The following is a 26,903-nucleotide window of genomic DNA, read 5'->3' as shown; positions in this document are numbered from 1 at the left end:
TGTGCGTGGCCAGGGCCAAGACCACAGGAGGGTTATCGTTAAGGCTGTGCGTGGCCAGGTCTTCGTGAAACTGGCAGTAGGAGATTCTGGTCACTCTGAAGGTCTGCCAGGTCAGTGGACCCTGAGGAGGGCCTGCAGGAGTGTCTGGCCCCTCAGCAGCTCCCCTCCGCAGCCCTGTTCTTCTGGCTCAGGGTTTCAGGGTTCCCCCTGCATTTTGGTGCACCATTTGGGGCACCACGCCTGGTGACTCTCAGGCTCAGGGAGCGCCTTCTGGATTCCAAGGTGCTTGCTGAGCGGCTGGACAAGTGGGTGAGCTTCGGGGCGAGTGGGGCAGGGTCCACTGCTCAGATGAGCTCGGGGGCGGGTGGTGCAGGGTCCACAGCTCAAGTGAGCTCTGGGGTGGGTGGTGTGGGGTCCACGGCTCAGGTGAGCTCAGGGGTGGGTGGTGCGGGGTCCACGGCTCACGTGCAGGTCAGATGATGTGGCTTGAATCTGGTTTTGGCACTACTTGCTCACGGGGCAGGCTCCGTGTCCTTGTGATGGGAGTGATGAGGCCCCCTCCTCCCCGGGATGTTCGAGGGGCAGCCTCCGTGGCCCCGAGCTGCCCTACACGGTGATGGCCACCCCCAAGCACTGCCGTGGTGTCTGCCATCTCTTTCTCCTGAAGATCTCGACGCCCTAGATGCCGTCGTCACGCTGACCTAGCCCTGCAGTGTGGCAGGGGTCACAGACCTGGGACCCCCACAGACGGGAGCGACGCCTGTAGCTGACTGCCTCAGCCCAGCCCCGAGCAGCTCCGGGCACCCAGGTGCGGGGATCAAGCCTGGCCTCTCTGGACTCACCTGGATCAGGCCGGCTGCAGGGTTCCTCCGCTTCTCGAAGTGCTTCTGCCGGTGCTGCTCTTGAACTTTCAGGGCAAAGCCAGACCCCAAAATGCCCTGCAAGTCACTGGGGTCAGACAGTGTCACGGGACCCACACCTCCAAATTCATCAGGGTCACAACTGCATCCTGGGAACCCACAGACCCCCAATTCATCAGGGTCACAACTGCATCCTGGGGACCCACAGCCCCCAAATTCATCAGCGTCACAACTGCATCCTGGGGAACCACAGAACCCCAATTCATCAGGGTCACAACTGCATCCTGGGGACCCACGGCCCCCAAATTCATCAGGGTCACAACTGCATCCTGGGGAACCATAGAACCCCAATTCATCAGGGTCACAACTGCATCCTGGGGACCCACGGCCCCCAAATTCATCAGGGTCACAACTGCATCCTGGGGAACCATAGAACCCCAATTCATCAGGGTCACAACTGCATCCCAGGGACCCACAGACCCCCCAATTCCTCAGGGCAGCTGCCCCCGCTGCCATGGTGCACCCCTGCACCCTAAGCTGCAGTCCTGTGGGCAGTGTCTCCTGTCCCTCTGAGGCGCTGGTGCCCAGCGGAGCCTGTGGTCAGCGGGGAGCCTGGTAGAGCCCGTGGGGACCACCTCACCCAACCCACAGCCCTGCCCAGGTGCGAGGGGGGCTCACTGCAGGCAGAGCGAAGAAGGAGACGCCAATGAGGGTGAACGTGGCCGCCAGGAGTCTCCCGTTCCAGGTCTGGGGGTACTTGTCCCCGTAGCCAATGGTCGTCAGGGTGATCTGAGGACAGTGGGGTGCAGTCACTGGGCCGCACCCACACGGCCACCCTGAGGTGACGCCACAGGGGCACCTCCCAGGCACCACTGCCCTCTATACCCCAGGGGCAGGCCGGCAAGGGCAGGGCTGCCTGGGGACAGGACGGACAAGAGGCCACCCCCCAACCCGGGGTCCCCCTGAGGCCAGCATCAGCTACAACAATCACCTACAGCCTCCCCAAGTCTGCTCTTCCCCAGCATGGGCAGGGGGGTGATTACAAAACCTCTGTCCCCTTTCACCCCGAGAGGGCCAAAAGCACAAACCCAGTCCCACAGCCCCCACAGCCCCCACAGCCCGGCACAGGAACAAGGAGACCCCCCCAGCCCGCAGCACTCCTGCACAGGGCTCAGGGGCTGCAGGGAGGCGTCTGTCTGTATGCAGGTAAACCCAGCCAGGCCCAGGGCCTTGAGGGGTGAAAGTGCCAAGTGGGGCAGGTGAGGACAGACCCTGGGACAGTGGGCTGGTGGGAGGCCTAGTGAGGTGACCTGTGAGCCAAGGTCAGAGGGGGCAGATGGTGACCAGGGGAGCATGTTCCACAGAGGTACAGGGGTGCAGGGACCACGCTGGATCAGGTGACCGGAGGTACCAAGGGGCTGGCAGGCAGTGGGGGAGGGAGGGAGGCCTGACCAGAGTGTCGAATGTTCTGGGGGTGATGGGAGGCCCTGTGGGGAGCTGGTGGTCTGTGTTTAGAATCTTCTGGAGCAGCCACGTTAGAAATAGATGGGGCAGGGCCCTCCTGGGTGATCAAGGGAGAGCTGCCCCCTACCCCAGGGCAGGCACGTGAGAGCGTTCATATAAACCAAACATATTTCAAAAACACGGGCTTGTGCGTTGTCCCCACTCCTTCCAAAAGCTGCTCTACTGAATCAAGGAAAAGAAGAGGGCGTAGCCCACAGGGCCCGAGAAGGGGGCGGCCCAGCCTGCCTCTCGGATGCAACCACCTCCACAGCCTCCATGGTCACAGCGACCAACAGATGGCCCCAGAGGGACGGCCCCTCCAGCTCTGCCAGGTTCCAGGGAGCAGGGGATGGGGTGCATCCTCAGGGAGTGTGGGGGAGGGCATGGGGAGGGTGCAGGGAGGGAGAACCCAGCGCCCACAAAGATGAGCACATCCTCAGTGACGTGGCCCCGACTCACCAGGCCCCACCAGAGCGCATCTGCGTAAGTGTCAAAGTGATCATTCTCGCCTTTCTCCGCCAAGTACACCAGGAAGGAGGCCAGAATGAGGCAGAGGAAGCCGATGTACCAGGCAGTGACCAGCTCCTTCAAGACAGACCGACCGTGTCATCCTGGTCAAGCCACCACTTCCTGCAGGCCTCCAGCCACCAGAGGCCATGCCAGCCCCAGGAGGGAGGTCGCCCTTGGGCTCGGGCCTCCGGGGGCTGCTGAGAGTGCCCCCCACGGCCTATGTCCTGGGGTCACCGGGGCTCAGAGCTGGAAGGAGCTGCTGCTTTCACAGCCCAGCCACCACTGACCCCTCAGCTCCGAAACTTAGAGCCAAAAAAATGGCAGCTGTCAGGTGCTGTCAGAGCTGAGATACCCTCCCCGTGCCCTGGGGCCCAGGGAGACAGCTGTGCAAGGCAGGGGCAGCCCACCTGCCCACCCACCAACCCCCAAGGCCCACTGCATCTACCTGGAGGGGGTCAGCCCCACAGACGGACACCTGGCCACATCCGGCCCCTCCCCCAGGAGTTCAGACGGGGAGGGGAGGGCGAGAGAGCTGTTCGAGCAGGGTGGTTTCAGCACAGTAGGGAAGGGTCTCAGCCACTTGCGGGCCAGGGACAGAGGGCAACCTGGGCAGGCCCATGACCAGGACGTCCCACCCTGCAGCCACCACAGACCCCAGCTTAAACAGTGGCTCGGGTGAGTGCCCCGGGCGGGAGTATTCATTCTGCACTAAAGACCCTGGAAATGAGACACCAAACCCAACAAGCCGGCTGGGGGGTAGGGGGGAGGCCAGTCCTCTCAGGAAAATGCCATCTGCAGAAGGGTCAGGGGACAGGCAGGTCAGGGGACAGGCAGGTCAGGACAAGTACAAGGAGCAGGCAAGGAGGGCCTCTCAGATCTGACCAGCTTCCAGGCTTGGTGAGGCCAGAGCCCCCAGGGCCCTTCATCCACCCACCAAGACCTTCGGAGCAAACCCTCAGACCCTCAGCCACGTCCCAAAATTGGGGCACCGCAGCCCCAGCCCTGGGGGCAGCTGAGAGCAGGCCACCAGGACGGCCGGCCTGGGGTGTCAGCCAGTCCGCGCCGGCTCACCTTGCTGTGGGCGTAGACCACGGACCCCAGCAGCTTCCAGGTGCCCCCTCTGCGATCCATGCGGATCATCCGCAGAATCTGCAGGAAACGCAGGCTCCGGAGCGCGGACGTGGCGAAGACGTTGCCCTGGGAGCCGGCGGCCAGCACCGCAATGGAAGCGATGAGCACCATGATGTCTGCAGGAGATGGGGGCGGGGCTCGTGGGCAGGGAGTTGGCTGGTTCACCAAGGCACGTGAGGTTAGGGCCACCGCTGTCCTCCGCACTGCCAGCGCCCCGCCGCGGTCCCAGGACAGGCTGCTCGGTGCCCTGTCAGCCCCACTCTGAGAAGACCCCCCAGGAGTGATCGCGCCCTGTGCCCACCCCAGCCTCCCGGGTGCCCCAGCTCCTTGAGGGAAGGGGCATCAGTCCCTGTGCCCCCGTGTCAGTGGCCCCTGACCCTGACGCCCACCAAGTCTCTCACCAATCACACAGAAGGGCTTCCGGGCGAACTTGAGTCTCCCGCGCCAGCCGCGGTACCGGCAGCAGCAGCCGGCGGCCCAGATCCGCACAAAGTACTCCACGCCGAACACCACGATGGTGACGATTTCCTGCAGGGAGGTCGTACTGAGGGCCAGGCTTCGGGGAAGGGCTGGGGCTGGGCGCCCCAGATGCAGGAGGTGCCCCCTGCGACGGCAAAGCGTCAGACCCAAGTGTGCCCCAAAGAGGCTGCAAGGCAAGCTGGCCCACCTGTCACTGGGCAGCCCTGTCAGGCCACCCCAGCTTCCGCAGGGAACCACACTTGCTGGACACACCCCAAACCTCTGATGGGGGCCACCTGGGCACTCAGGCTCTCAAGAGGGTGGGGGAAGGTGGGAGGGTGAGGGGAGGTGGAGGAGGAGGAGCTGGGCAGCCCCCTGTGGTGGGGGGCTGTGGTGGGGGGCTATATGAGGACCCCAAGGCACTGTGGAGGAGGGGCAAGGTGAGGGCTGAATCCCACACAGCCTATCGGGGTGGGGATGACCTGGGGTTGGGCGTGGGGAGGGAAGGGCAGGTGTAGGGGTTGAAGGACACAGCGACGTCACCCATGTCAGGGACGAGGGTGCTTGCTGTGACCACCACAGTCAGAGATCATCCCACAGCAGGGCCAGGGAACAAGGAGGGGGATCCCTGTCCTAGGTGCTCTCCCTGGACCCATAGGCCAGGCCCATGCAGGGAGATGGGGCTGGGGTCAGAGCAGACCGCCAGCATCAGAAGCCACAGGGCCACACCGACATCCACCAGGCTCCAGTGGCACCTTTGCCCCCTGAAGCCCCTACCCTGTCGAGGCCCCCATCCTGTCGCCGGCCCTGCTGCCACCTGCCCCGCCGCCCGCCCGCCCCGCGCAGTGCTCACCAGGATGTAGAGGGCGCCCTCGGAGCTCTTCTCGTACTCTTTGATGGTGGAGAACACAGACAACACGAGGCAGGAGAAGACCAGCAGAAACCTGGGCGGGAGGCACGGGGGCGGGGTCAGCCAGGCCGCCTGGCACTGGACCTCACAGGGGCCACTGTGACTGTGTCTGCAGGAAGCTGACCCCACCTCCCACCCCTGCCGAGAACCACCGTGGGAAGAGCACCACCGTGGGAAGGGCAGTGTGCTTCGTCGCAGCCGACGGGAGGCGGGAGCTGCACATCCATGGTGACGACAACGCTGCCTCCTGTCCAGACACAGGACTCAGAAGACCCGGAGCCCGCAGGAGTCCCTGCTCCCCTCAAGAGAGAGGCTGCGCCTTCACGTTCTCTGCTCGGGCCGTTTCTTCAAAGTCATTCGGGGAAGCTGCTGACCTTGCTCCAGGCTCTGAGGCCAGCCACCCCAGGTTCACACCCAGGAGCGGCCCCAGGCCGCTTGTCCCTTGGGGGTGAATTCCCTCCATCTGGAATCCTCCCTTCCTTTCCACTTCCAAAGCCACCACCCTATTCTAGCCTTGGTCCACAGCGATGTCCCCTGCCTGGGCCCTGCCCCACCCCCCGCCCCCGACCTCCGAGAGGAGCCCCTCCCCAGAAGGACCCCCGCCTGCGAGTGCCGGGGAGTTGGTGCCAATGAGGCCACAGAGGAAAGCATTTCATGGTGGAAAAAGAGCAGTATGAGGAGCCCCGTGTCACCCTCCCGTGTCCCACCCACGTGCCCACTGGGCAATTTTGAAGCAAACCCCAATGACACAGCACCGAGTCAGTACATATTCCTGTGTGCATTTCTAAAACGTGAAAACCAAAAAACCCAACCAGCTCGTCAAGTCAGCTCCACCTCATGACGACCCGTGTGCGTCAGAGCAGAACTGTGCTCCGCAGGGGTTCAGCTGCTGATCTCCTGGAGACTGTCAGGCCTTTTTTCCACGGCGTCTCTAGGTGGATTCAAACCACCAACCAGTCGGTTACCAGCCAAGCCCGTCAGCCGTTTGCACCACCCAGGGACACTACAATGTGAGGGCTTCGTAGACCAGAATGGCAACACCATCGCCTTTAACAACATCAACCACCACTCCTTAGCAACACCATACACCAGACTCAAAGTCACACACAGGTCGGCATGTGCTTCTGCCCTGAGATCAGCATCCAGACCAAGGCCACATGTCACATGGTGGATGTGTCCCCAACTCTCCCACAGTCTGCTGGTTCCTCTCCTCCTCCTTCCCCGCTGCCCTGCATTCGCTGAAGGAACCCGTCCCCACGGGCTCGCTGGCTGCAGTCCTGGTGCCAGCCCCGTGTTCCTCTGGCCCCGTACTCCTGTGCGTTGGAGCTGGAGCTGGAGGACCATGGATTCAGGCTATTTGGGCAGGAGGCTCAGGTGTTGCTCTTCAAGTCTGGATCCGTAAGGCCTTTGGGGCTGCAGAATGGAGTTATCCTGTGGCCCCTCCTTCATGGCTCAGGTGGAAAACCTTTATAAAGAGGAACTTCTGGAAAGAGAACACCAGCTGTTCGGTCACGCCGAGGTACAGTTCATCCAGGAGACACAGTAAACACTTGTTCCTTTTTCTTTCTCTCTGTGTCAGTTTCCAAGCTTGGATTGGTTCCCTGGGATCTTCCGAACGAGCCCGATTAGGTTGTTCTTTCTTGGTGGGATCATTAAGAAGTCACGGCCACTTAGGCCACTAGTGTTATTCTCATCAATGCTCAAACTGTCACCCAGGGGAGCCGCTTCATAGGAGCCGCTTTGTGACCTGTGGACACCAGGGGTCAGTTCCATCCCGACTGGCTTCCTGACCCCCTAAGCCTTTCTCTGGGATGTCCCCCTCCAGGCCGGGCGGGGGTGATGAGAATACTCTATCCTGGCCCAGGTCACTGGGGCTGGGAGAGGACAGAGACCTGAGCCTGGGCTGGTGCTGGGAGGGATGCAGGCTGCCCAGGCCGAGCACGGCGGTAGACACACTGATTCAGCTGTTCCAGCAGGGAACAGCCTGATCAATGCCCTGGCACCATCGCAGAGAGAAACCAAGGGTGCATGCTGGGTACTTCCTAGCTCCCCATCACAGGCCTGCACCCCCAGGCAGGGCAGCCTCCCTTGGGCCCCCTTCCCCTCAGCCCTTGGACCCACAGCAGGAAGGGTCTACTAGCCCCCAGCCACTGCCTGCTGAGGGAAACGCTACCGTGGCAGCCAGGCTAAGGCCCAAATGGACGCAGTCAGAAAGCAGGTTCTCGAAAGCTGAGGAAGGTCATCCAGAGCTTTGTGAGGTGTATGGAAGCTGGGGGGCAGAGGGACAGGAAAAGGACCCCCGAAGGGAAGCGCCTGGCCACACACTGTGCCCGCCCTGTGTCATCACCACCCCTGTGTCATCACCACCCTGACGCCTCCCCACCCATCACCCCAGCTCCGCCCCAATGCCCCCATCACCTTGCCCCAGCTCCGCTCCATCTCCGCAGCTCTGCCCCGTCATCCCCGCTCTGCCCTGATGCCCCCATCGCCCCAGCTCCACCCCCATTGTCCCAGCTCCACCCCCATAACCCTGCTCTAGGTCCACCCCATGCCAGGTGGTCCCGCCCTAGGCAGCCCCCACAGTCCCCCAAAGAGGCCTCGAGGCAGCACCCAGAGTGCGACTACTTCCAGCTCGGAGGCATCGTGGGAGCATCACGCTGGGCTCAGTGTTGGGCACCACAGCACCTCCTGGATGCCGTCTTGAGGTGCATCCCCAGTGAGCCCCCAGGCGCTTATGGTGGATAACAGCCCCTCCATGCTGGCAGACAGCACACGCGCAGACAGACTCCATTTCAAAACCGCAATTAATTTCCTTTGCTCATTAACCAACTTATTCAATTAGCTGAGCCCTGGGAAAATAACGCGCAGCTGTCTCGTGTACCTCAGATCCCAATTCTTCTGTCTGCTGGGTTGTGTTTTCTCCTGACTCAGTCACAGGGATGGGCATGCTCTGCGGAGCGGGTGGGCGAGCCCGGGCAGGGACAGGGAAAGTATTCAGTCCCAGGCCAGGCCCTGGGCGTGGGAGAGATGCCAGGAGGGAGGGACAGTGGCCATCAGCAGCGAGGTGAGAGGGCGAACGTCGCCCACTGCAGTAGGGAACCAGAACCAACAGGCACAGTGTGATGGCTGTGGGAAACCAGGGCACCGCGGGAGCCTCCCTGAGGAGGTGTCCACCAGGATGGGTCCTGCAGAGTGAAGGGGGGTTGGCCCGCTCAGACAGGGGGAGGAGAGGAGTGTTCCAGGCAGGGGGAAGGCAAGTTCTGGAAGCTGGCAGAGGTCGAGTCTGCCCAGTCTGCCCAAAAGGCAGGGGAGGTGAGAAATGAGGCCAGATGCCTGGGGTGGGGGTGCAGAGGAGGAGGCAGGGGCAGCCCCCAGCTCAAACACTGAACTCCAGGGCTGTGCAGGAGGGCGAGCCCTCACACTGTACAAAACAACCCTCCACTTAAAAAAGAAAAAGACCCCAGGTGACCAGGCCCTCTCAGCCCTGCTCCGTGAGGGCAGCTGTAACCAGGCATCTCAAAACACTGTGGAAACCCTGGGGACAGGGCACATGCCGACCTGGCCACAATGGACCCACCTGCAGCCCTTCCAGCCAGCAGTGACCGGGATACACGGGGCCAAGGCCGGCAGGTCAGGGAGCAGATAAATTCCAAAGCCAGGTCACAACGAAAAACGTTCTGGCTCTGCTTCGTTTCCCCCAACTGCCAGCTCTCGCTCTACCAGCACCTACCAGCACCGAGGACCCTCTTCAGAGCTGCTGCTCTGGGTGCTCACCCTCCCCCGGCAGCCCCGCCCAGGCTCTGAGATTTGTCTGTGAAGTTTTCGGAACAGATGGCCACAGATGGCGCCACCAGGGGGTGGCTGGTGCAGGCGAGGGAGCGTGGCCGACACTCAGGGGAGACACCATCACCCACACCTGCCGCTCCTGGACGAAGAGGAAGGAGAGACAGAGGCAGCTGTGAGTGTGTTGGCGGGGGGCAGTCACCCCAGAGCTCCTCCCCAGGAGACAGGTCTATAAGGACCAGCAGAGCCCCGGCAGAGCTCACAAGCCACGCCCAGGCCGCACAGGGACATCCTGAGGTCCCCAGGACTAGCTGGCCAACAGAGCAAGAAACGTCTCGAAACTTTAACCAATTCCCTCCCTCCTCAGCCAGACAGAGGGAGAAAACCTTTATTTCCAGACCTCTTCAGAGCCCTGCTGGCACAGCGGGTAAGAGCTCAGCTGCTAACCAAAATGTCAGCAGTTCGAATACACCAGTTACTCCCTGGAAACCCTATGGGGCAGTTCTACCCTGTCCTATGGAGTCGCTATGAGTCAGAATCAACTCGAGGGCAACGGGTTTGGTTTTTGGTTTTGGTCTCGTCTGCAGGCACTTTCATAACCAGAGGCCGCCCTGCCCGGGCGAAGTGGCACTCTGGACACACGCCCATTCCAGAGACGGGGAAACCGAGGCTCGGGGAGGCTGGTAGGGGGCTCTGCTGCCCTCCTGACATGAACCAGAACCATCAGGCCCCTGTCCTTAAGGAGCGGGCAGGACGACATGAGAGCCTGCTGGTCTCACCCAGACATCAGTCACGAGGAAGGGACTCCCCCTGCCCCTCGGGCCTCACGGTCCCCAGGTACAGCGTCTTTGGTGATGGGCCACTTCACTGGGGTCCAGTCACCAGGGAAACTCCCTGCAGGCCCAGCCAGGCAACGAGGTGCCCCTTCTCCACAGGTGGAGGGATTGGTGTCTAGCTGGCTCCCGGCCTGGGTTACTCTGGAGGCGCTTGAATTCCAAGCGGGGCTTCGTGCCCCCTGGGTTCCTGCCACCCTGAGCTCTGGCTCCAGGAGTCTCACGAGTTGGCAGCTGTAGATCAGAAGGAATCTCCCCTCCTCCTTTCCCTTCCTCTTGGCAGAGAGAAGAGAGGCGTGGGAGCACTGCATGTTGGGAATATACCTGAGCACCCCCCCTTCTAGCCGCCCCTAGAGAGCCACAGTGATCCGGAGCCTCCCCCTCAGGCCTGTCCCCTACAGGACCCAGAATAGTGAGAAGACTCATCCTGGAACTCAGAGGTGGGCCTCCTCACTCCTGGCTTCCTCCCGGACGACAGGACAGGCCATCCATAGCTGCTAGGCTCTGTCTGATGCAGGATCAGACCCTCCAACACCCACTGACAAGCCAGTCCCCAGGGGTCCTCCTGCCCTCCAGCCCCGGAGGGCCCAAGCCTCAGGGAAGGAAAGGCCAGAGCCGCCTGGGATGGAGGCCACAGCAGCTTCCCCACTAATTGTGATAAGGAATTCAGCTTCAGGAAGCACAGCTGTAAGTGGTTGCCAAGGAGACATGCAACTGGGGAACGAGGCAGGGAGGGAGCTCCTTTGGCCCTGGGCACCCCTCACCTGAGAGGTGGGAATGAGCTCCGTGTTGGCTCCCCACTTCCTTGATGTTACCCGGGGGTCCTGTGCCCCTAAAGAACCCCCAGGAGAAGTTGCAGGAGAAGCCCGAGGGAGGGGTGGACACTCCAGACCTAGAGGAGACGGTGTCTTTACCCAGCAGCAGGAGAAAACTCAGCCAGGTGTGAAAAGGGACTTCCAGGCAGAGGCAGGATCCCCTTTCTGGAAAGAGGGTCCCTATGGCAGGGGGCACATCTGGTCCAGAGTGGGGCATTCTGACATGCAGACAGGAGAGGAGGCAGGGAGCGTTCACATGGGTGAGGGAGGGACAATGGTGGCGGATGAAAGGGGCATGAGGCCAGAGAAATCCCCGTTGCTGGGCCACAGGGAGGGACCACACCCACTGAGCTCTCTGCAGGCCCTGCGATGCAGGCCTGCAAGTGCGTGGGCGTGGGCGTGCCTGCGCCCTCCACGTGCCTGCGCGTGCACCCGTGCCCGCAACACTCACGGGAGGGGCACCCCCACCCACCTCCTGCGCGAAAGATTCCCCAGCGTCTCTCCCTCCCCCTCTCGCTCCCCCACTCCGGTTGTGGTGGAATTTTGTTCTTTCCGGCAAACTGGCAAGGCTGCTGCCTGGGGGCCCCGTGCTCCTGATGCCACTTCACAAGGTGGAGAAGGACGAAGGTGGGGGGTGGGGGGGCGTAGCCAGAGCGCGAGGGGAAGGTGGTGGGCCCGGGGGCGGGGCCAGGGTAGGGAAAAGGGGACTGGAGCGGTAGAGGGGCGTGGCCGGAGGGGGGCAGCGGTCGGGGGAGGGTGGGCGCAGGCCCGCCATCCAAGCTGGCAGAGGCTCCCTCGCAGTGGCGCTGCCGAGTCACTCCTCCGGATGTAACAAAAAATCGTCGCGTCGTGTTACCTCCCCAAAGAGCTGACTCCTATTTTCCCTGCACTCAGGAGGTGGCTGGGTTTATTAATCTCATTTTACATATTTAATGAAATAAAAATTTAACAAGCAAATGGCAGGGGTGGGAGGAAGGGAGTAGTGTCAGCAGCCTCACTCTGCGCCTCCTCGCGGTTTCCCTTCTCAGGCGGAGCTGAGCCAGGGGTCCAGGAGGGGCCCCTGACATGAAGCCCCCCCAGGGGCACCTACCAGCACCAGGCCCATTAACAGCCCTAAAGCAGGAAGATGCACTCTCCCATTTCACAGGTGAGAAAGCAGAGGCTCAGCAATAACTGGCCAGGGCTCTCCAGGTGGACCAGGAAGTGGCTGCAGAAGCCCACCTCTGCACCACGGGCTTGCCCCTCTTCTGCTCACAGGGGTTGGTGCTGCCAGGGACCCCTGCAGAACCCCCTCACAGAACCCCCTCTGTGAGTGAGCCAAAGCCGATGAGAGCTCAGTGGGTTGCTCTGGCCCCTGGGGACACCGCTCCACGGCTTGTCCATTAGGAATGCAGCTGGCAAGGCCAACCGGAATCTAATCTCACCACCTAACAGACTGCTCCACTCCAGTGCCCACTGCCACCTCCAGTCTCCCGGGGTGATGGGAGCCGGCTGCTGACAGCTGCCCCAGGCGTAAATCGGCTCACGGACACCTCCAGAGACCCCGCCAGGCTGGGGAGCAGGCACACAGCCTCTCACCTGGAACACCCACTCCAGCTCCGCCCTCCTGCCTCACCCTCCGGAAGGCTTCCTGGGCCCCAGCGGTCTGGTGCCTGGGCCCACAGGGTGGTTTAACTCCCAGCCCGCTCCCATCCAGCTGGGCACCCTGAGTCGCAGGCTCCGAATCGGAGGTGAAATGAGGTGACAGAGGTAAGCAGGTGGGACTGTGCCTTGTACACGGTCGTTGTCAGGTGCTGTTGACTTGGTTCCGACCACAGCGACCCCACACACACCAGAACGAAACACTGCCCGGTCCTGCGCCATCCTCACAGTCATTGCTACGCTTCAGCCCATTGTTGCAGCCACTGTGTCAATCCATCTCATTGAGGGTCTTCCTCTTTTTCGCTGACCCTCTACTCTACCAAGCATGATGTCCTTCTCCAGGGACTGGTCCCTCCGGATAACGTGTCCAAAATACGTGAGATGAAGTCTCGCCCAGCAGCCCACCACTCAGGAAGTCCCCAACCCTCACAAGGTCCAGTTCCTGGCTCGGCATTCAAGGCCTCGACATATGGCCCATGCCCTGTCTCTCTGCTCCTGCCAAGCCAGTCCCCCACCCTAGGGCCCTGGCAGCTACACCAGCCTGGCTAACACCCAGGCAGAAGGCGCTCTCAGGGACCCCCTTGATGCCCACCACTGCCCAGTGGCCCTAGATGGCCAGGCTTCTCAGAAGCCTCAGTGGTGGGCTCTCTCTAGGGAGGGGGGCTGCAGAGATGCTCAGAGGGCGGGTGCACTGTGATGGATCACGTTTATATGGCCTTTCTAGCCATGGTCTTGTAACTACCACCAAACGATTGGGTGGGACTATGCAAAAGAGGTGCTTGTAGCCCACCGAGGGGATTGGACGGCTTGCTAATAATGCAAATAAGGTGCATGGCATCCTTGTGGGGGTGGGACCATGCAAATAAGCTGTATGGAATCCTAACGAGAGGATTGGTCAGTTTTACCATCCTGCTAGGCTTAAAATGATCCATCCTGGCGGTGGACAGGGTGGACCTCACTACCACTAAGAAAGAAGAGCTAGGAGTGGACCGCAGCCTTTGGACCCAGGATCTCTGTGCTGAGAACCTCCGAGACCCAGGAGACAGACAGAGAGCAGTAACACCGGAGACAGCACAAGATGGCAAGAAGCAGTAGCAAAGAAATGGCGGCAGCAGAGGCAGCAGAACCAGGAGACTGGCCGCAGATGGTGTGGTAGGCCTCCTGGCCCACAGAGTGAGAAGGCTGAGCACCTTCAGCAGGAGGCTTGTTGGCAGAGTGGGGCGCCTCTGGGCACTTATCAGTGGAGCTAAAGAGCTTTGCAACACTTGTTGGAGCAGAGCCGAGGCCAAGCCGGCCCAAGAGGCCTGAGGGATCGAGGGGCTGAGGGGCCAAGGGTCAGGGAGAGAAGCTGTCCTGACCAAAGAACTGTATCCTGAGTCGTTCCTGATCCTGAACTGTAACCTATTACTTCCCTAATAAACCCCGTAACTGTGAGTGTTGTCTGTGAGTTCTGCATGGCCATTGCAACGAATTATCAAACCCAGCAGAGAAGTAGAGAGTGCCGCAGGAGGGGCGGCTGGTGTCAGACTTGGTAAAAAGGTTGGAGAGAGGAGGCATGTCTGACCTCTGCTTCATAGGAATCAGCCTTGGGCTGTTGATCTTGAGTCTCTCCTCCCCTTCCTGAAGTTAGAGGAGGTCAGACGCCCCCACCTTGATGCCATTTTTACAGTGGGGCCCTGCCCTTCCCCACACATCACTCCCAAACCACTTACCCCATCAAAACTCAGAAGTGAAGGCTCACAGGGCCCCCCAACTCCCTGAGGGCCCCCCTGCACAGCTTCAGCAACCACAGAGCCCTCCACATGAGGCACCGGCCCCCCACACACTGCAAACCTCACCGAGCCCTGTGGCCTACCCCTCCCGGGAACAGCTGCGTCCAAGCTGCAGCCCAGAGCAGCAGCCTCCAAGGGCCTGGAGAAAATCCTCGCTCAGCACAGGGTAAAGGGCCATTTCCCGGTGGCCTCACCTGACTTGGAACCTCCTGCTCAAATTCCCCTGAGGTCGAGGTGCTCACACAGGCTCATCTGCTCTCTGTTAGCCACCTGTCCCATACAGGCCACAGGTGCTGTGCAAAGACATGGAAGTGCAGCCAGGTGGACTTACTTGAGCGCCTACCCCCTGTCCCCCATCAGAGGCACCTGGTCCAGCTGCACACCCACCCTATCCCTTGGGTCCGTTAGGCAGTATGTGTGACCCCTACCCCTTAGCCACACTCCTCACCCTGGGCTTTCCTCTCTGCAATCCTGGGTCTCCTCGTCTAGCGAAGTCTCTAATCCCTCCTCCCACCCTCTCTGCACCCTGTCCCCATGCCACATCTGCACCGACTCGACCCTCCTCTTGGGTGGTTCTCAGCTCACTGCGGCCCTGAGTACACAACCAAGAAAAGTCAGCAACCCAGTGTCCACACGGGGGCTGGACAGGGACGACGGCCCTAGATGGTGGGGACAGACCCAGTGTCCACACGGGGGCTGGACAGGGACGACGGCCCTAGATGGTGGGGACAGACCCAGTGTCCACACGGGGGCTGGACAGGGACGACGGCCCTAGATGGTGGGGACAGACCCAGTGTCCACACGGGGGCTGGACAGGGACGACGGCCCTAGATGGTGGGGACAGACCCAGTGTCCACACGGGGGCTGGACAGGGACGACGGCCCTAGATGGTGGGGACAGACCCAGTGTCCACACGGGGGCTGGACAGGGACGACGGCCCTAGATGGTGGGGACAGACCCAGTGTCCACACGGGGGCTGGACAGGGACGACGGCCCTAGATGGTGGGGACAGACCCAGTGTCCACACGGGGGCTGGAAAGAAACGACAGCCCCCGGATGGTGGGGACAAACCGAGGCACATTTCACTTCATGAGGATGTTCCCATGATGGAGTGTGAACACGACAGAGCGTCCTGTTCTGTCTAAGAAATGCAGAAAGAGAAGCAGACCGACCAAAAAACCCAGCTGCCGTGGAGTCCCTTCTGATTCACAGTGATCCCACTGGTGTCAGAGTAGAGCTGTGTTGCATAGGGTTTTCAATGGCTGAATTTTTGGAAGTAGATCACCTCTGGGTGGACTCCAACCTCCAACCTTTTGGTTTGCAGCCGAGTGTGTTAACCATTTGCACCACCCAAGGACTCAGAGAGAAGTGTGGAGGCTTAGAGCTATATCGGAAGGACAAGGCTCTCCCTTGTGCTTTTCTGCACTTTCAAAATCTCCTACAATGGGCATGGATTATTTCCGTAATCAGAAAAAGCAACTACACCACGATGAAGTGTTTCTTTCAGAAACAAAGGGAGGAGTCGCAGCCACAGAAGTAGCCTGTTCCCGCACCTCAGAGCGTCAGTCCACTGCCTGCTCGCTCACTGCCAGAGTCAAGACACTTTATTTCCTTCTGCAGGATATTAATTCAGCTCTTGGATAATTAAAGTGCATGCACTGGGGAGGGCCACCTTGGACGAGCCGCCAGGATGCTGACTGGGAAGGAAGAGTCTCGCTGACCGCAAACGGCTGGGCCTGGAGGAGAGACAGAGCAAGCGGTCCAGGTGTCTTTGCCACAACAGGTCCTGGCCATCCACGGCATGTGCTTCCAAAACACCAGCCCCTTCCCTACTGACAGCCAGCATCAGGCCAAGCCCCCCACGCTCTGTGGGGCTAGGCTGGTGCCAACCCAAGACTCCTCAGCAAGCACTTCTGAGACTGTTGACGCTGTGGGCTTGTGTTCAGCACCAAGGCCAGCGCCCTGAGTCCAACCCTCCCTCTCTCCTAATGGTGCCCCGTTCCAGCCCCGGGAGCCCCTCACTGACCCCTCTCCAGGAGGCGGACGTCCCTGCCCCTGGCCCAAGCCCAGAGCACACCATCTGAGCCACGAGGGGCAAAAGTAGAGCCACAGGAGCCCCATCTTCAGCCCTGTTTTTCCGTAAAAATGTCACTCTTCACTGAACAATAGGAAGAGTATACATAACCTTTTTTGCGTGTTTGGTCCAAGGAAAAATGCCATTTGGGATGAAAAAATGTTTACAGTAACAGACAACTTCCAGGAATTTATCTTACAGAGCCGGGCACGGAGACACGTGCACAGGGGTACTGAGTGTGGTATTGCTGGGGTGGCAAGATCCTAGACAGTGCCCCAGCACCCACACACAGGGAGCCAGCCAACACCCATGCCACATCCATGCTGCAGCCTCCACACGGCACCTCCACACACTCGGGCCCACCGGTCTCTCAGGCAAACTAGAGCGAAAAGCACAGCAGTGTGTGCCAGGACCCACTCATTACGTGGGGTGTGCAAACATGTACACACATACACGAACACAGAGGCGATACACGCTGGAAGGAGTCTGCAAAGGGCATCAGGAGGAAAGACACCAGCCGCAACCGGTGACAGAAGGACAGGGCAGGCAGGGCGGGGTCGTACTTTCCCCGAGTACGATCTTGTATGTGTAGGTGTTTTCCACGGGCCCATCTTTTCTATTTATGCATGTACACACGTGTGTCTGTGTGTGTGCACGTGCACACACGCCTGTGTGTTTTTGTGTGCATGTGTGTGTGCACATGTGTGCATTGTCTGTGTGTGTTTGCATGTGTCTGTGTGTGCGTGTGTATGAGCGTGTCTGTGTGTGCATGCCTGTGTGCATGTGTCTGTGTGTGCATGTGTGTGTGTGTCTGTACGTGCGTGTCTGTGTGTGCATGCCTGTGTGTGCGTCTGTGTGTGTGTATGTGCCTGCATGTGTGAATTTTGCATCTATTTTGGAAGGAGAGATTAAGGAAAGGGGGCAGCTGCCCCTTGCCCGTAGATCTACTTAATTATCTATCCCGACAATTACAAACGGAAGACTCCAGCCTGCCTCCCACCCCCATCATGGGGGTTCAGCTCCAAAACGCGCCTTCTTCCCTGATCTTTCCTTGTCCAAGTGAGAGACAGCAAGGCTGGGATCAAGTCACACTTGCTCTCCTGAGGGAACAGGTCGGTCCTTGAGCTGGACGACGTGCCTCCACAACACCCGCCCTCCTTGGAGGAGCACACCTCTACACTCGCCGCCCACCCTGCCCTCGTCCTCGTGCTGCCCCAACCACTCTACGAGGTCACGTCTCCGACGATGGAGCCCAGTGCAGGGAGCATATAAATGAATTAGTGAAGTGTCTGCTTTGGCTCTTCCCGCTCCCACACCCCTCCTGGAATGTGCCACCTCCATATGTGCTTCCAGAAGCTTCTCTCCACCCCCCTCCACAAACCTGGGCTCCTAAGAGGAACTTGCCTTTTCCTCCTACTAACCTGCGAGCTATTTTCTTTGTCAGCCTAAACTAAAATGTAAACTCCACTCAGGAGCTCTGAGCTCTCTGGTTTAGGTCAAGGCTGAGGGCGCAGTGTGGGGAAGGAGCTGGGGGCTAGGCCCCCTCCAGGGGAACAGACCAGACAGGACCCAGGGGAGGGGAGCAGCCCCTTGCTCGCATGTGTCGCTGAAGCATCTAGAAGGGACGTCTCCTGCAGGCAAGGGCAGCCTAGACCAGGCACCGACGGCCCTCAGTACAGCCCATACCAGCTGGGAGTGCTGGCCACCATCGCAGATGATCAAGGGCTATTCAGAGACACCATGTTTCCAATGGACTCCCATTAGGGTTTTCTGGAACCATTTGTTGTTTTGTACATTTACGACATTATTCTCAGTAATCCAAAAGTTAAAAAATAAAAATCTAGTTTTATTAAAGTCAAGTAACCAGTATAGCAACATGGAAATCAACTCTGGAGCACGTTGGAAAATTAAGATCAGAGCCCAGGGCCAGACCACCTGGAAGAGATCCACCCAGCCACCTCCGCAAAGCAGAGCCATCATTGCCCCAAACCATCGCCTCCACTGCAAGAAGATGCTGGAAGATGCAAGGCCCTGCCCACCCAGCATCTCCCTGTCTGGCCATCCCTGGCTGCTGGGCAGTAGGACAGACACTCCAGGAAGCTGGCCAGCAGGGGAGAATGTAAGGAGCCTTCTTGGAGGGGCCACAGAGTGGGCTTGGCCCTGCCTGCCCTGAGCAGCACCATGACCGTGGGCAGGTCTCCTCACCTGTGTGGCGGAGACGTAAAAACCCATACACTTGTGGGAAGGTAAAATGGCGCAGCTGCTCTGGAAACCAGCCTGTCACTCCTCAGACTATTAAACATGGAGTTACCACCTGACCCAGCAATTCCATGCCTAGGTATATCCTGTTGCCATTGAGTAGATTCCGACTTACAGTGACCCTATAGGACAGAGTAGAACTGCCCCATAGAGTTTCTAAGGAGCGGCTGGTGGATTCGAACTGCTGACCTTCTGCTTAGCAGCTGAGCTCTTCACCACTGCACCACCAGGGCTCTTCCTAGGTATATACCCAAGGGAAATGAAAACACGGGTCCACACAAAAACTTGTACACAAAGGTTCATAGCAGCACTATTCACAATCACCAAAAAGTAGACACAACCCAAATGTCCATCAGTGGATGATGGATAAAGAAGATGCAGTCCATCCATACAATGGAATATTACTTGGCCACAAAAAGGAATGAAGTCCTGAAAATACTACTACCTAGATGAGCCTGAAAAATATTATGCTACGTGAAATAACCCAGGCACAAAAGGTCACATGCTGTATAGTCCATGTATGTAAAATGTCCAGAATAGGGAAATCCATAGAGACAGAAAGTAGATTAGTGGTTGCTTAGGGCTAACGGGAGGAGGTGGGAATGATAGCTAAATGTTCAGGGTTTCCTTTGGGGGTGATGGAAATGTTCTAAAGGTGAGTGTGGTGATGGTTGCACAGTTCTCTGAATATACTAAAAACCACTGAATTGCACACATTAAGTGGGTGAACTGTATGGTTTGTGAATTTTATCTCAATAAAGCAACTGACAGATCACCTGCACCGGTGCTCCTTCTGAGTGTGACCCCGTGTGGCTCCACCTGTCCTTGGTGGTGTTTTTCCCACCATGAGCTCCCCTTCCAACCCAATAGCACCCCTCCTCCCCACTGGTGCCCCCAGTGTGCTCACCAAGACTCTCTGAATGCCCTACAGAGAAAGCCTCCACAAACTTTGTAAGGTCAAATTATTTTATAGCCCCTTGTTCTTCCGACAGTGTTGATCTTAACAGTTCCCAGTGAGAGCTTACAGCTCATCTGTGGGGCAGCAGCAGATGTGTATGAAATTGAGGCCATCTGGGACAGGGCCTCACAGACACAGGTCCCAGTGTGTCACCCACAGAGGCGGGGCCAAGATGGTGGAGTAGTGAGACACTTCCGGTGGACCCTCTTACAACAAAGACCCGAAAAAAACGAGTGATTTGATTATATATGGCAATCTGGGAGCCCTGAACATCAAAGGCAGAGTTGAGGAACCAGACTATGAGTGGCAGGGGGAGGGAGAGATGGTTTGGAAGCAGTGAGGAGTTGCCAGACCTGACCTGGCGAGAGCCTGAGCCCTTCAGGCCTGGTCAGCTCGGGGGTGAGTGGTGAGGCAGGCAAGCAGCCATGCTCGGGAGGTGTGTTTTCCACACTGGGAAAGACCCAGCACCAGAGACTCTACACGGCCACCCAGAACCAGTGAGAAGCAGCCCTCCACAAAAGATAAGTACTTGCGTATGGCATACGCACGGATCAAAAACACCCCCCTTAGGGAAAATCCTCTCTCCCATTTACCTCCCCGCTCCCTGCTCTGCACTGGGTCCTGGACCGGCTTCAGCAATTGCCGAGTCCCCTGGGCCAGAAGTAGGATCCATCACATGCCCAGAGCTATTCTCCCTGCCTTGGAGAGTGAAAAAATTAACAAACAGGGGAAAAAATAAACTGCCAGCTCCCCTAAGCCAGTAACCCAGGGTAGGCACAGCTCCTTTGCCTAGGCATGGGCATAAGGGATCCATGGACTTTGAGTGCCTTTCCCCCTGCATAGACTTGTGTAGGCCCATCTCAACAGCGCAGGCCCTCATTACTGCAGTACAACAGGGTATATACCGGAACTCTAACTTCAACTGTTTCAGCCGTGAAGTGGCAGGTTCTTGACATTTAACACTGCTCTGCCCATTAAGCAGGGTCTTCACCTACCCACATCAGGGGCCTGAGGACTGGTGGCTCCACCCATGCCACCTAGCCACCTGTGAGGGGGGCCCATGAATAAGAGGTGCCCCCCAGTCCTTACAGCCAACAGCATTAGGTGCTCATAGTCTGGCTGCAAAACCCAACCACCTACGTGCTCTAGGGAACAGGGACATGCCTTCCTCCTGGACACTTGGGGTGGCTGTCAGCCCCTGCCTTGCTCAGAGTGTGTCCCCCTGCTGTAGCCAGATGCCAGTGCCTACACCAATCACCCAAGACTGTCTAGGACTGTAAGTGAGAGCCTACACCACACACTTGGTGGCTATCTACCTGGGCACCTGAGCTGAATCCATACAGGAGGAGTATGCGGACTCCTGAGCTCACATACCTAGTAACAGATCTAACCACCTGTTGACAGGACATTAGAGTTTCAAAGTTGCCAATAATCAAACTAGCTCATACGAGCAACCTATTTGGGCACATCAAAACAAAACAAGAAGCTAGGACACAGTAAGCAAACATAAAATAAATAAATATAATAACTTATTGATGGCTTGGAGACAACAATCAATATCAAATCATATAAAGAGGCAATCCGTGATGGCTTCAGCAAGCTCCCAAAATAAAGAATCTAGAAATTTTCCAGAGGAGGAAAATTTCTTGGAATTACCAGAGGCAGAATACAAAAGATTAACATACAGAACTCTTCAAGAAATTAGGAAGGAAATTAAGCAAAATGCAGAACACGCAATAGAAGAAATTAAAAAGATTAGAGAAGAGCATATTTAACAGGCAAATTTAACAGGCTGCAAGAAACCATACAGAGACAGTCATGAGAAATCCAGAAGATCAACAATAAAATTTCAGAATTAGACAACTCAATAGAAAGTCATAGGGGCAGAATTGAGGCAATGGAAGTCAGAATTAGTGAGATTGAAGATAAAGCACTTGACACCAACTTATCTGAGGAAAAATCAGATAAAAGGATTTAAAAAAAAAAGAAGAAACCCTAAGAATTATGTGGGACTCTATCAACAGGAATAACCTACGAGTTACTGGAGTACCAGAACAGAGGGGGATAACAGAAAATACAGGGAAAATTGTTGAAGATTTGTTGGCAGAAAAGTTCCCTGATATCGTGAAAGATAACAAGATATTTATCCAAGATGCTCATCGAACCCCACATAAGGTAGATCCCAAAAGAAAGTCACCAAGACATATTATAATCAAACTTGCCAAAACCAAAGATAAAGAGAGAATTTGAAAAGCGGCTAGGGATAAAACAAAAGTCATCTACAAAGGAGAGTCAATAAGAACAAGCTCGGACTACTCAGCAGAAACCAGTGTGTCACCCACGAGGCCCCAGAGCATACCCATGCAGGCAGGACACCCTGTCCCCTCACGCTCTCCAGCCCTAGTTCCTTCTGGATGAATGAAAAGCATGGTTCAACCTGTTTTCAAAAAAAAGAAAATTCAACCATCTACTTGCCCGACTCCAGACCAATTCATTTGCTAAATAGCCTTCCGGGTCTGCTTTCTCCTCACTCTGCGGTTACGGCTTCCTAATCCTACACGAGGAACAAACGGCCTTTAGAGAGAATCATTTCTCTGCCACTGACTGTCACTTGCCTGCACCTCCCTCGCTGAGAGAGAACCAAGAACAACACTTCTTGGCACAGCCTGCTGCTGTTCCCCAGGAAGAGAGCTGCGGACAGGGCAGAGCTGACATCTCACTCAGGACAGACAGCATTTTAACAGAGAGGACTTCACACAGGGCTGGATGTCACAGGACTGGTCTGGAGCAGGGGCAAACTTGAGAAACTTCTACAACCATCAATGAGCAGATGGCGACGCTCTCTGGGGATCATCACAGGCCACACACACCTTCCTTTCTTCCTTGGATCCAACTCCACAGCTTTGGCTTTTGTTGGGTGAACTGGACAGGGGCCCTCACCCACACACAGGACAGTGAGCCAATGGCATGGTCCAGCACCATAAACAAGGGGCCCTGTGAAGAAGCTGCTGGAGCTGCCAGCACACTTGTCGGAGGCACAGCAGAGTCCCAGCCCTGCACATTGGTGGTAGTCTCCAGCAAGGGCTCTCGGGGCTCCGTTCAGAAGGGGAACCCAGCCTCCCTGGCCCCGGTCAGGGCTAAGTCATCGAGTGGGCCCGTCAGAACGTGGCTGGACACCAGGTGGTCCACAGGTTCCTACAGTCACTCTGTACAGCCTAAGGGTTCATCAGTAAGACCCACCCACGGGGTTGTTTTCAAGCCAAAATCGTTTCTGTCCTGCACATATCAGGGATGCTGGGAATATCCACCATTCACCAGAAAGACATCTCCAGCACTGGGCAGACGCAGAACAAGCAGCTTCCGTTTTAGGAAGACGGCCATGTCTCGACAGCCAGTCTTTGGACAGACACACAAGCAAGCCTTCAGAAGCCGCAGGACCAGTCTCCTGTCCAAACACATGACTTCTCAAACAGCATCCCTGAACCAGGTCAGCAAGGGGCAGCCACTGACTAATGAGACTGAGAGCTTGCAGAGGCTTGGCTGAGGGGCGGCTGGCCAGGATGCTGTACGGAATGTGCGACTTCATCCCTCTGGATCCTCCCAGCCCCACACAGGATGAGGCTTTTCACTCTGCTGGCCATCGTAAGTGAGTGCCCACTTCCTTGTAAATGAGCAACTCCCACTACTCACTCAAACAGTCTCGGCCTCCGTTTCCCCATCAGTGAAAACAGGGTTCACATACCCCTCTCGCAGGTGTGTTCTGAGGATAGCTCCAAGCCCAGCACACAGCCGGTGCATACTACTTGCAGCTCCGTCGTGTACGCATTCAGAGCACGCAGAGGATGGAATCACCGCCCACTCCCATCGCGGGCCCCGTGGTGCAGCCTGAAGAACAGGGGCTGATGCAGCCTACCTGGGCTCTGAAGGGATGCCCGCAGCACCCTGTCGTCCAGGGTGCAGCCCCACGTGCCTGTCCCCAACGCTCATCTGCGAGATGAGGGCTCGGTCTTGTGCCTGGGGCTCCCACCCCATGGAGAAACTCGTGACAACACCAGAGACTTCCCAGAGATGTTTTGCACAGGAGCACCCCGCTCACGGGCGAACCAACTCTGAACCTGGGGACCCTGCCCAGGTGTGGGGCAGGCAATGCAGGGGAGGAGGGTCGGCAGGGCAGGTTCTTCAATAAGCAGCCTGGGGCCCAGCCTCCCATCCCCCCCTCCTCTCCTCACCAGGTGGGGCCATCCGAGCCTTCAGGTTGCTGACCCAGAGGTCCACACCACCCGACAGCTTCTCCCAGGGGGGCTGCCGGATGGAGCCACAAACCCCCCCAAATCTGGGTGAGCAGGCACCTGGGCAGGGTCTCCCATTCTCCAAAATGCTGTGCCCACACCCACCCTAAACGGTGCTGGTCAGGGCCCACCCTCAGTCCAGTTGCGGCTGTGGGACTGACGAAGGGCGGGTCCGAGCTGTGCTTCTGCCCAGGCACCCGCAGTTCCCTGACTCCAGAGATCCTTCTGGGCTCTCCCCAAAGGCCCGGGGTCAACAGGACAGAAGACGCTGAGGACAGCGGGGCAGGGCAGGGAGTGGGCACCCCTCATGCTTCAGAAGTCAGGCTTTGGGGGCAAAGGCAGAAGGAAGATGGTGGGAGGGCTGGGGGCTGCCCCAGACTCAGGGTAATCCCAGGAGCAGGGCCGCGAGCCCAGGCCAGCCTGTCACCATCCTCCCCATGGTTTCTAAGCCTAACTCAGCCGGGCGAGGGAGGGACTTGGTCACTAGTCCTCCCCAAGTCTGAGCAACCACTGCCGGTGAGTGGGGAGGGCGGGGAGCTCAAGGAGCAGTGGAGAGGACCAAAGCCAGCAGGAAGGGGAGGGGACGGGGTGCCCCTAGAGCCTCCAGATGCTGCACAGCCCCATCCTGGCTGGCAGGGCTGGGGGCCACTAGACAAAGAAAAACAAAAATCCAAACTAGTTGCTGTCGAGTCGACCCTGACTCAGGCGACCCACGGTGTCTCAGAGTAGAAGTGAGCTCCACAGGGTTTTTAACAGCTGACTTTTCAGAAGCAGATCACCAGGCCCTTCTTCCAAGTTCTCTGGGTGGACTAGAATCTCCAACCTAACCATCCGCACAGCCCAGGGACTCTCCTCTATGGCGAAGATCTCACAAGTCCCAGCATACTCTGGGTCGGGTCTGGACGCCCAGCTTCAAGGAGGCAGCACCCGAGCAGGGGGCAGGGGGACCAACCACTCAGGAAGGTTGGGCCACACCAAGGGCCCTGACCCAGAGAGAACCCCAGGCAACACAGCCACATGTTGGGCCCAAAGCGGCACCTCCCCTGGGGGGCTGGGCAGGCGGGTGTGGTCAGGGCCTGGCTGGCTGAAGCCACCAGCCCCGTGGGCCCCCACCCAGCCAGAGGGCCATGGGAGGAGCCCTTTGTGATACTCACGGGGGCTTTCAGAGGACGCTGCACCACACAGACGGGACAAGCCAGACACACTGACACGCTGCCCACGTCGGAGCCTGTCAGGGAGGACCTACTTCAGGGACCAGGAGCCGACCCAACCCCCCGTCTCAGCCCTGCAGCTGGGGGTGACTGCGCAGCAGGCATCCAACGCTGTGGTCTCCTCTCCGGACCCTCACACATCACATTCCACAGTGGGTCTGTCCAGAGCACACAAACCAAGTACACACTCTGACAGGCATCTCACGCGCAGATCCCCTCACACACAAAGACACACGGGCACCCTCACACGCATACACGCTGTCACACGGGCACCCTCACACGCATACACGCTGTCACACGAGCACCCTCACACGCATACACGCTGTTACACGGGCACCCTCTCAGGCATACACGTTTTCACCCTCCGAGTGGGCATACACCCCGCAGTCTGCTTGAGCACTTGGTTGGAGCCGTCTTCCCAGAATCCGCTCCTCACTCCCATCCCAAAATGCCTCTCCCTCACAAAATGGCCGAGTCGGCTCCCCACGTCCCTGGTCCAGCCGGGGTAGGAGCAGAGAGCGCTGGCACGCTCAGCCTGTGTAGCCCAAAGTACAGCCACACACACACACACACACACACGCGCACACACACACACGCACACACACACGCAGCAGCACAGGCACACCCGAGCACAGATGCCGGCACACACCAGCACCCATGGGCACGCTGACACCCCAGGAGAAGCAGGAGTTCCTTCCTGGAACTCGGGGCCGCCTGGGCCTCGCACCTGGCCTCCACGCTGCCAAGGGGGTCCCAGAGCGCGGTGCTGGGGGTGGGGGGTGACGACCGCGCACACACACTTGCTCCTCGGCTCTGTGCAGGGGAGGGGGTCCAGCTAGCACATGGGGGCGGGACAGTCAGGTGTCCTCAGCCTTGGGGCGCGGTAATGTTCGGGCCCCTCCCCCATTTCAGCAACCCAGCAGCTCAACCCGGACAGAGAGCGAGAGGTTGCGGGGGATGGAGGAGGAGAGCAGGCCCCTCCCCTGCCGCCCCCACTTCCTGGGGCGCCCCCAGCAGCGCGGAGGACTTCTAGTCCAGATCCCGCGGCAGCGCCCACCTCCCTCCCCGCGGGCCCTTTGTTCCGCGCAGCGGGCCTTGGGGAGGGGCGGCTCAGCCGACAGGGGGCTGGGGCGCCGCGCATCACCCCGTCCTGCGGAGGAGGGGCTGATGCAACCAGCCAGGAGGCATGGCGGGGGAGGGGACAGGGCCCCCACCCAACCTAAACACCCGGGACCCGCGAACTCGTGAGGGCAAATCCTTCATCCGTTGGAGAGCACTATCCAATTCCCCCTCAAGCAAGGACGCAGTCCCCACACGGATCCTGGTGTGACAAACTCGCACAGGCAGGCACTCACAAGCTACCGCAGCTGCGGCGCACCCTCTGGCACCCAGATAGTCTGCAGCCACGCGCCGAGAATCCCCGGGACCCCGGCCTCCCCGGACCCTCCCCAACTCCAAGGCCCTCCCCGGCCCCCTGCCCTCTCCGGCCGTCCCTGGCCCACGGGCCCCACCGCCTCTCCCACGCCCCGGGCCCCCAGTCTCCTCTCCCACCCTCCCTGACTCCGAGACCCCCAGCTCCCCACCCCCAGCCCGCCCGCAGCTCACACGTAGGCGTGGTAGATGAACGCCCAGCCGCGCGGCCGCTCGAGCACGTTGTAGAGGAAATTCTGCAGCTTGCGGTAGAAGGCGTTGCGCTTAGGGGGCTTCCCGGCGCCGGGCGCGCGCGGCTTGCTCAGAATGCTGCCGCGTTTGGAGGCCTCGGAGCCAGCGATGAGCAGCGCGCCGTCCCTCGTGGAGTCGGGGGCGCCGGGGTCCAGACCCACGAAGCCCACCTTCAGTTTCTTCTCCCCGCTCGGGCCGGGGTACACGCCGCCGTTGCGCGATTTCTGCACCAT

The 26,903-nt window shown here is 58.8% G+C and overlaps 1 protein-coding gene across 5 annotated transcripts in view; it reads right to left on the bottom strand.

Moving 5' to 3' along the window:
* The window catches only part of KCNQ2 (potassium voltage-gated channel subfamily Q member 2), a 60,011-nt gene extending 33,108 nt beyond the window's left edge, over positions 1 to 26,903 (bottom strand). For all 5 annotated transcript variants that reach the window (XM_012558848.1, XM_004370177.1, XM_004370176.1 and 2 more), the window contains exons 1-7: positions 26,614 to 26,903; positions 5,317 to 5,407; positions 4,406 to 4,532; positions 3,945 to 4,120; positions 2,823 to 2,948; positions 1,539 to 1,649; positions 843 to 938 (exon numbers count right to left, since the gene is read on the bottom strand). In XM_012558848.1, coding sequence (XP_012414302.1) covers positions 843 to 938; positions 1,539 to 1,649; positions 2,823 to 2,948; positions 3,945 to 4,120; positions 4,406 to 4,532; positions 5,317 to 5,407; positions 26,614 to 26,903 — 1,017 coding nt within the window. The remainder of the gene's footprint in view (positions 1 to 842; positions 939 to 1,538; positions 1,650 to 2,822; positions 2,949 to 3,944; positions 4,121 to 4,405; positions 4,533 to 5,316; positions 5,408 to 26,613) is intronic.

Source organism: Trichechus manatus, unplaced genomic scaffold (assembly GCF_000243295.1).
Source record: "Trichechus manatus latirostris isolate Lorelei unplaced genomic scaffold, TriManLat1.0 scaffold00008, whole genome shotgun sequence".
Taxonomy (NCBI): domain Eukaryota; kingdom Metazoa; phylum Chordata; class Mammalia; order Sirenia; family Trichechidae; genus Trichechus; species Trichechus manatus.
The sequence above is the reverse complement of the archived record's forward strand: the minus strand, read 5'-3'. Positions and strand labels throughout refer to the sequence as shown.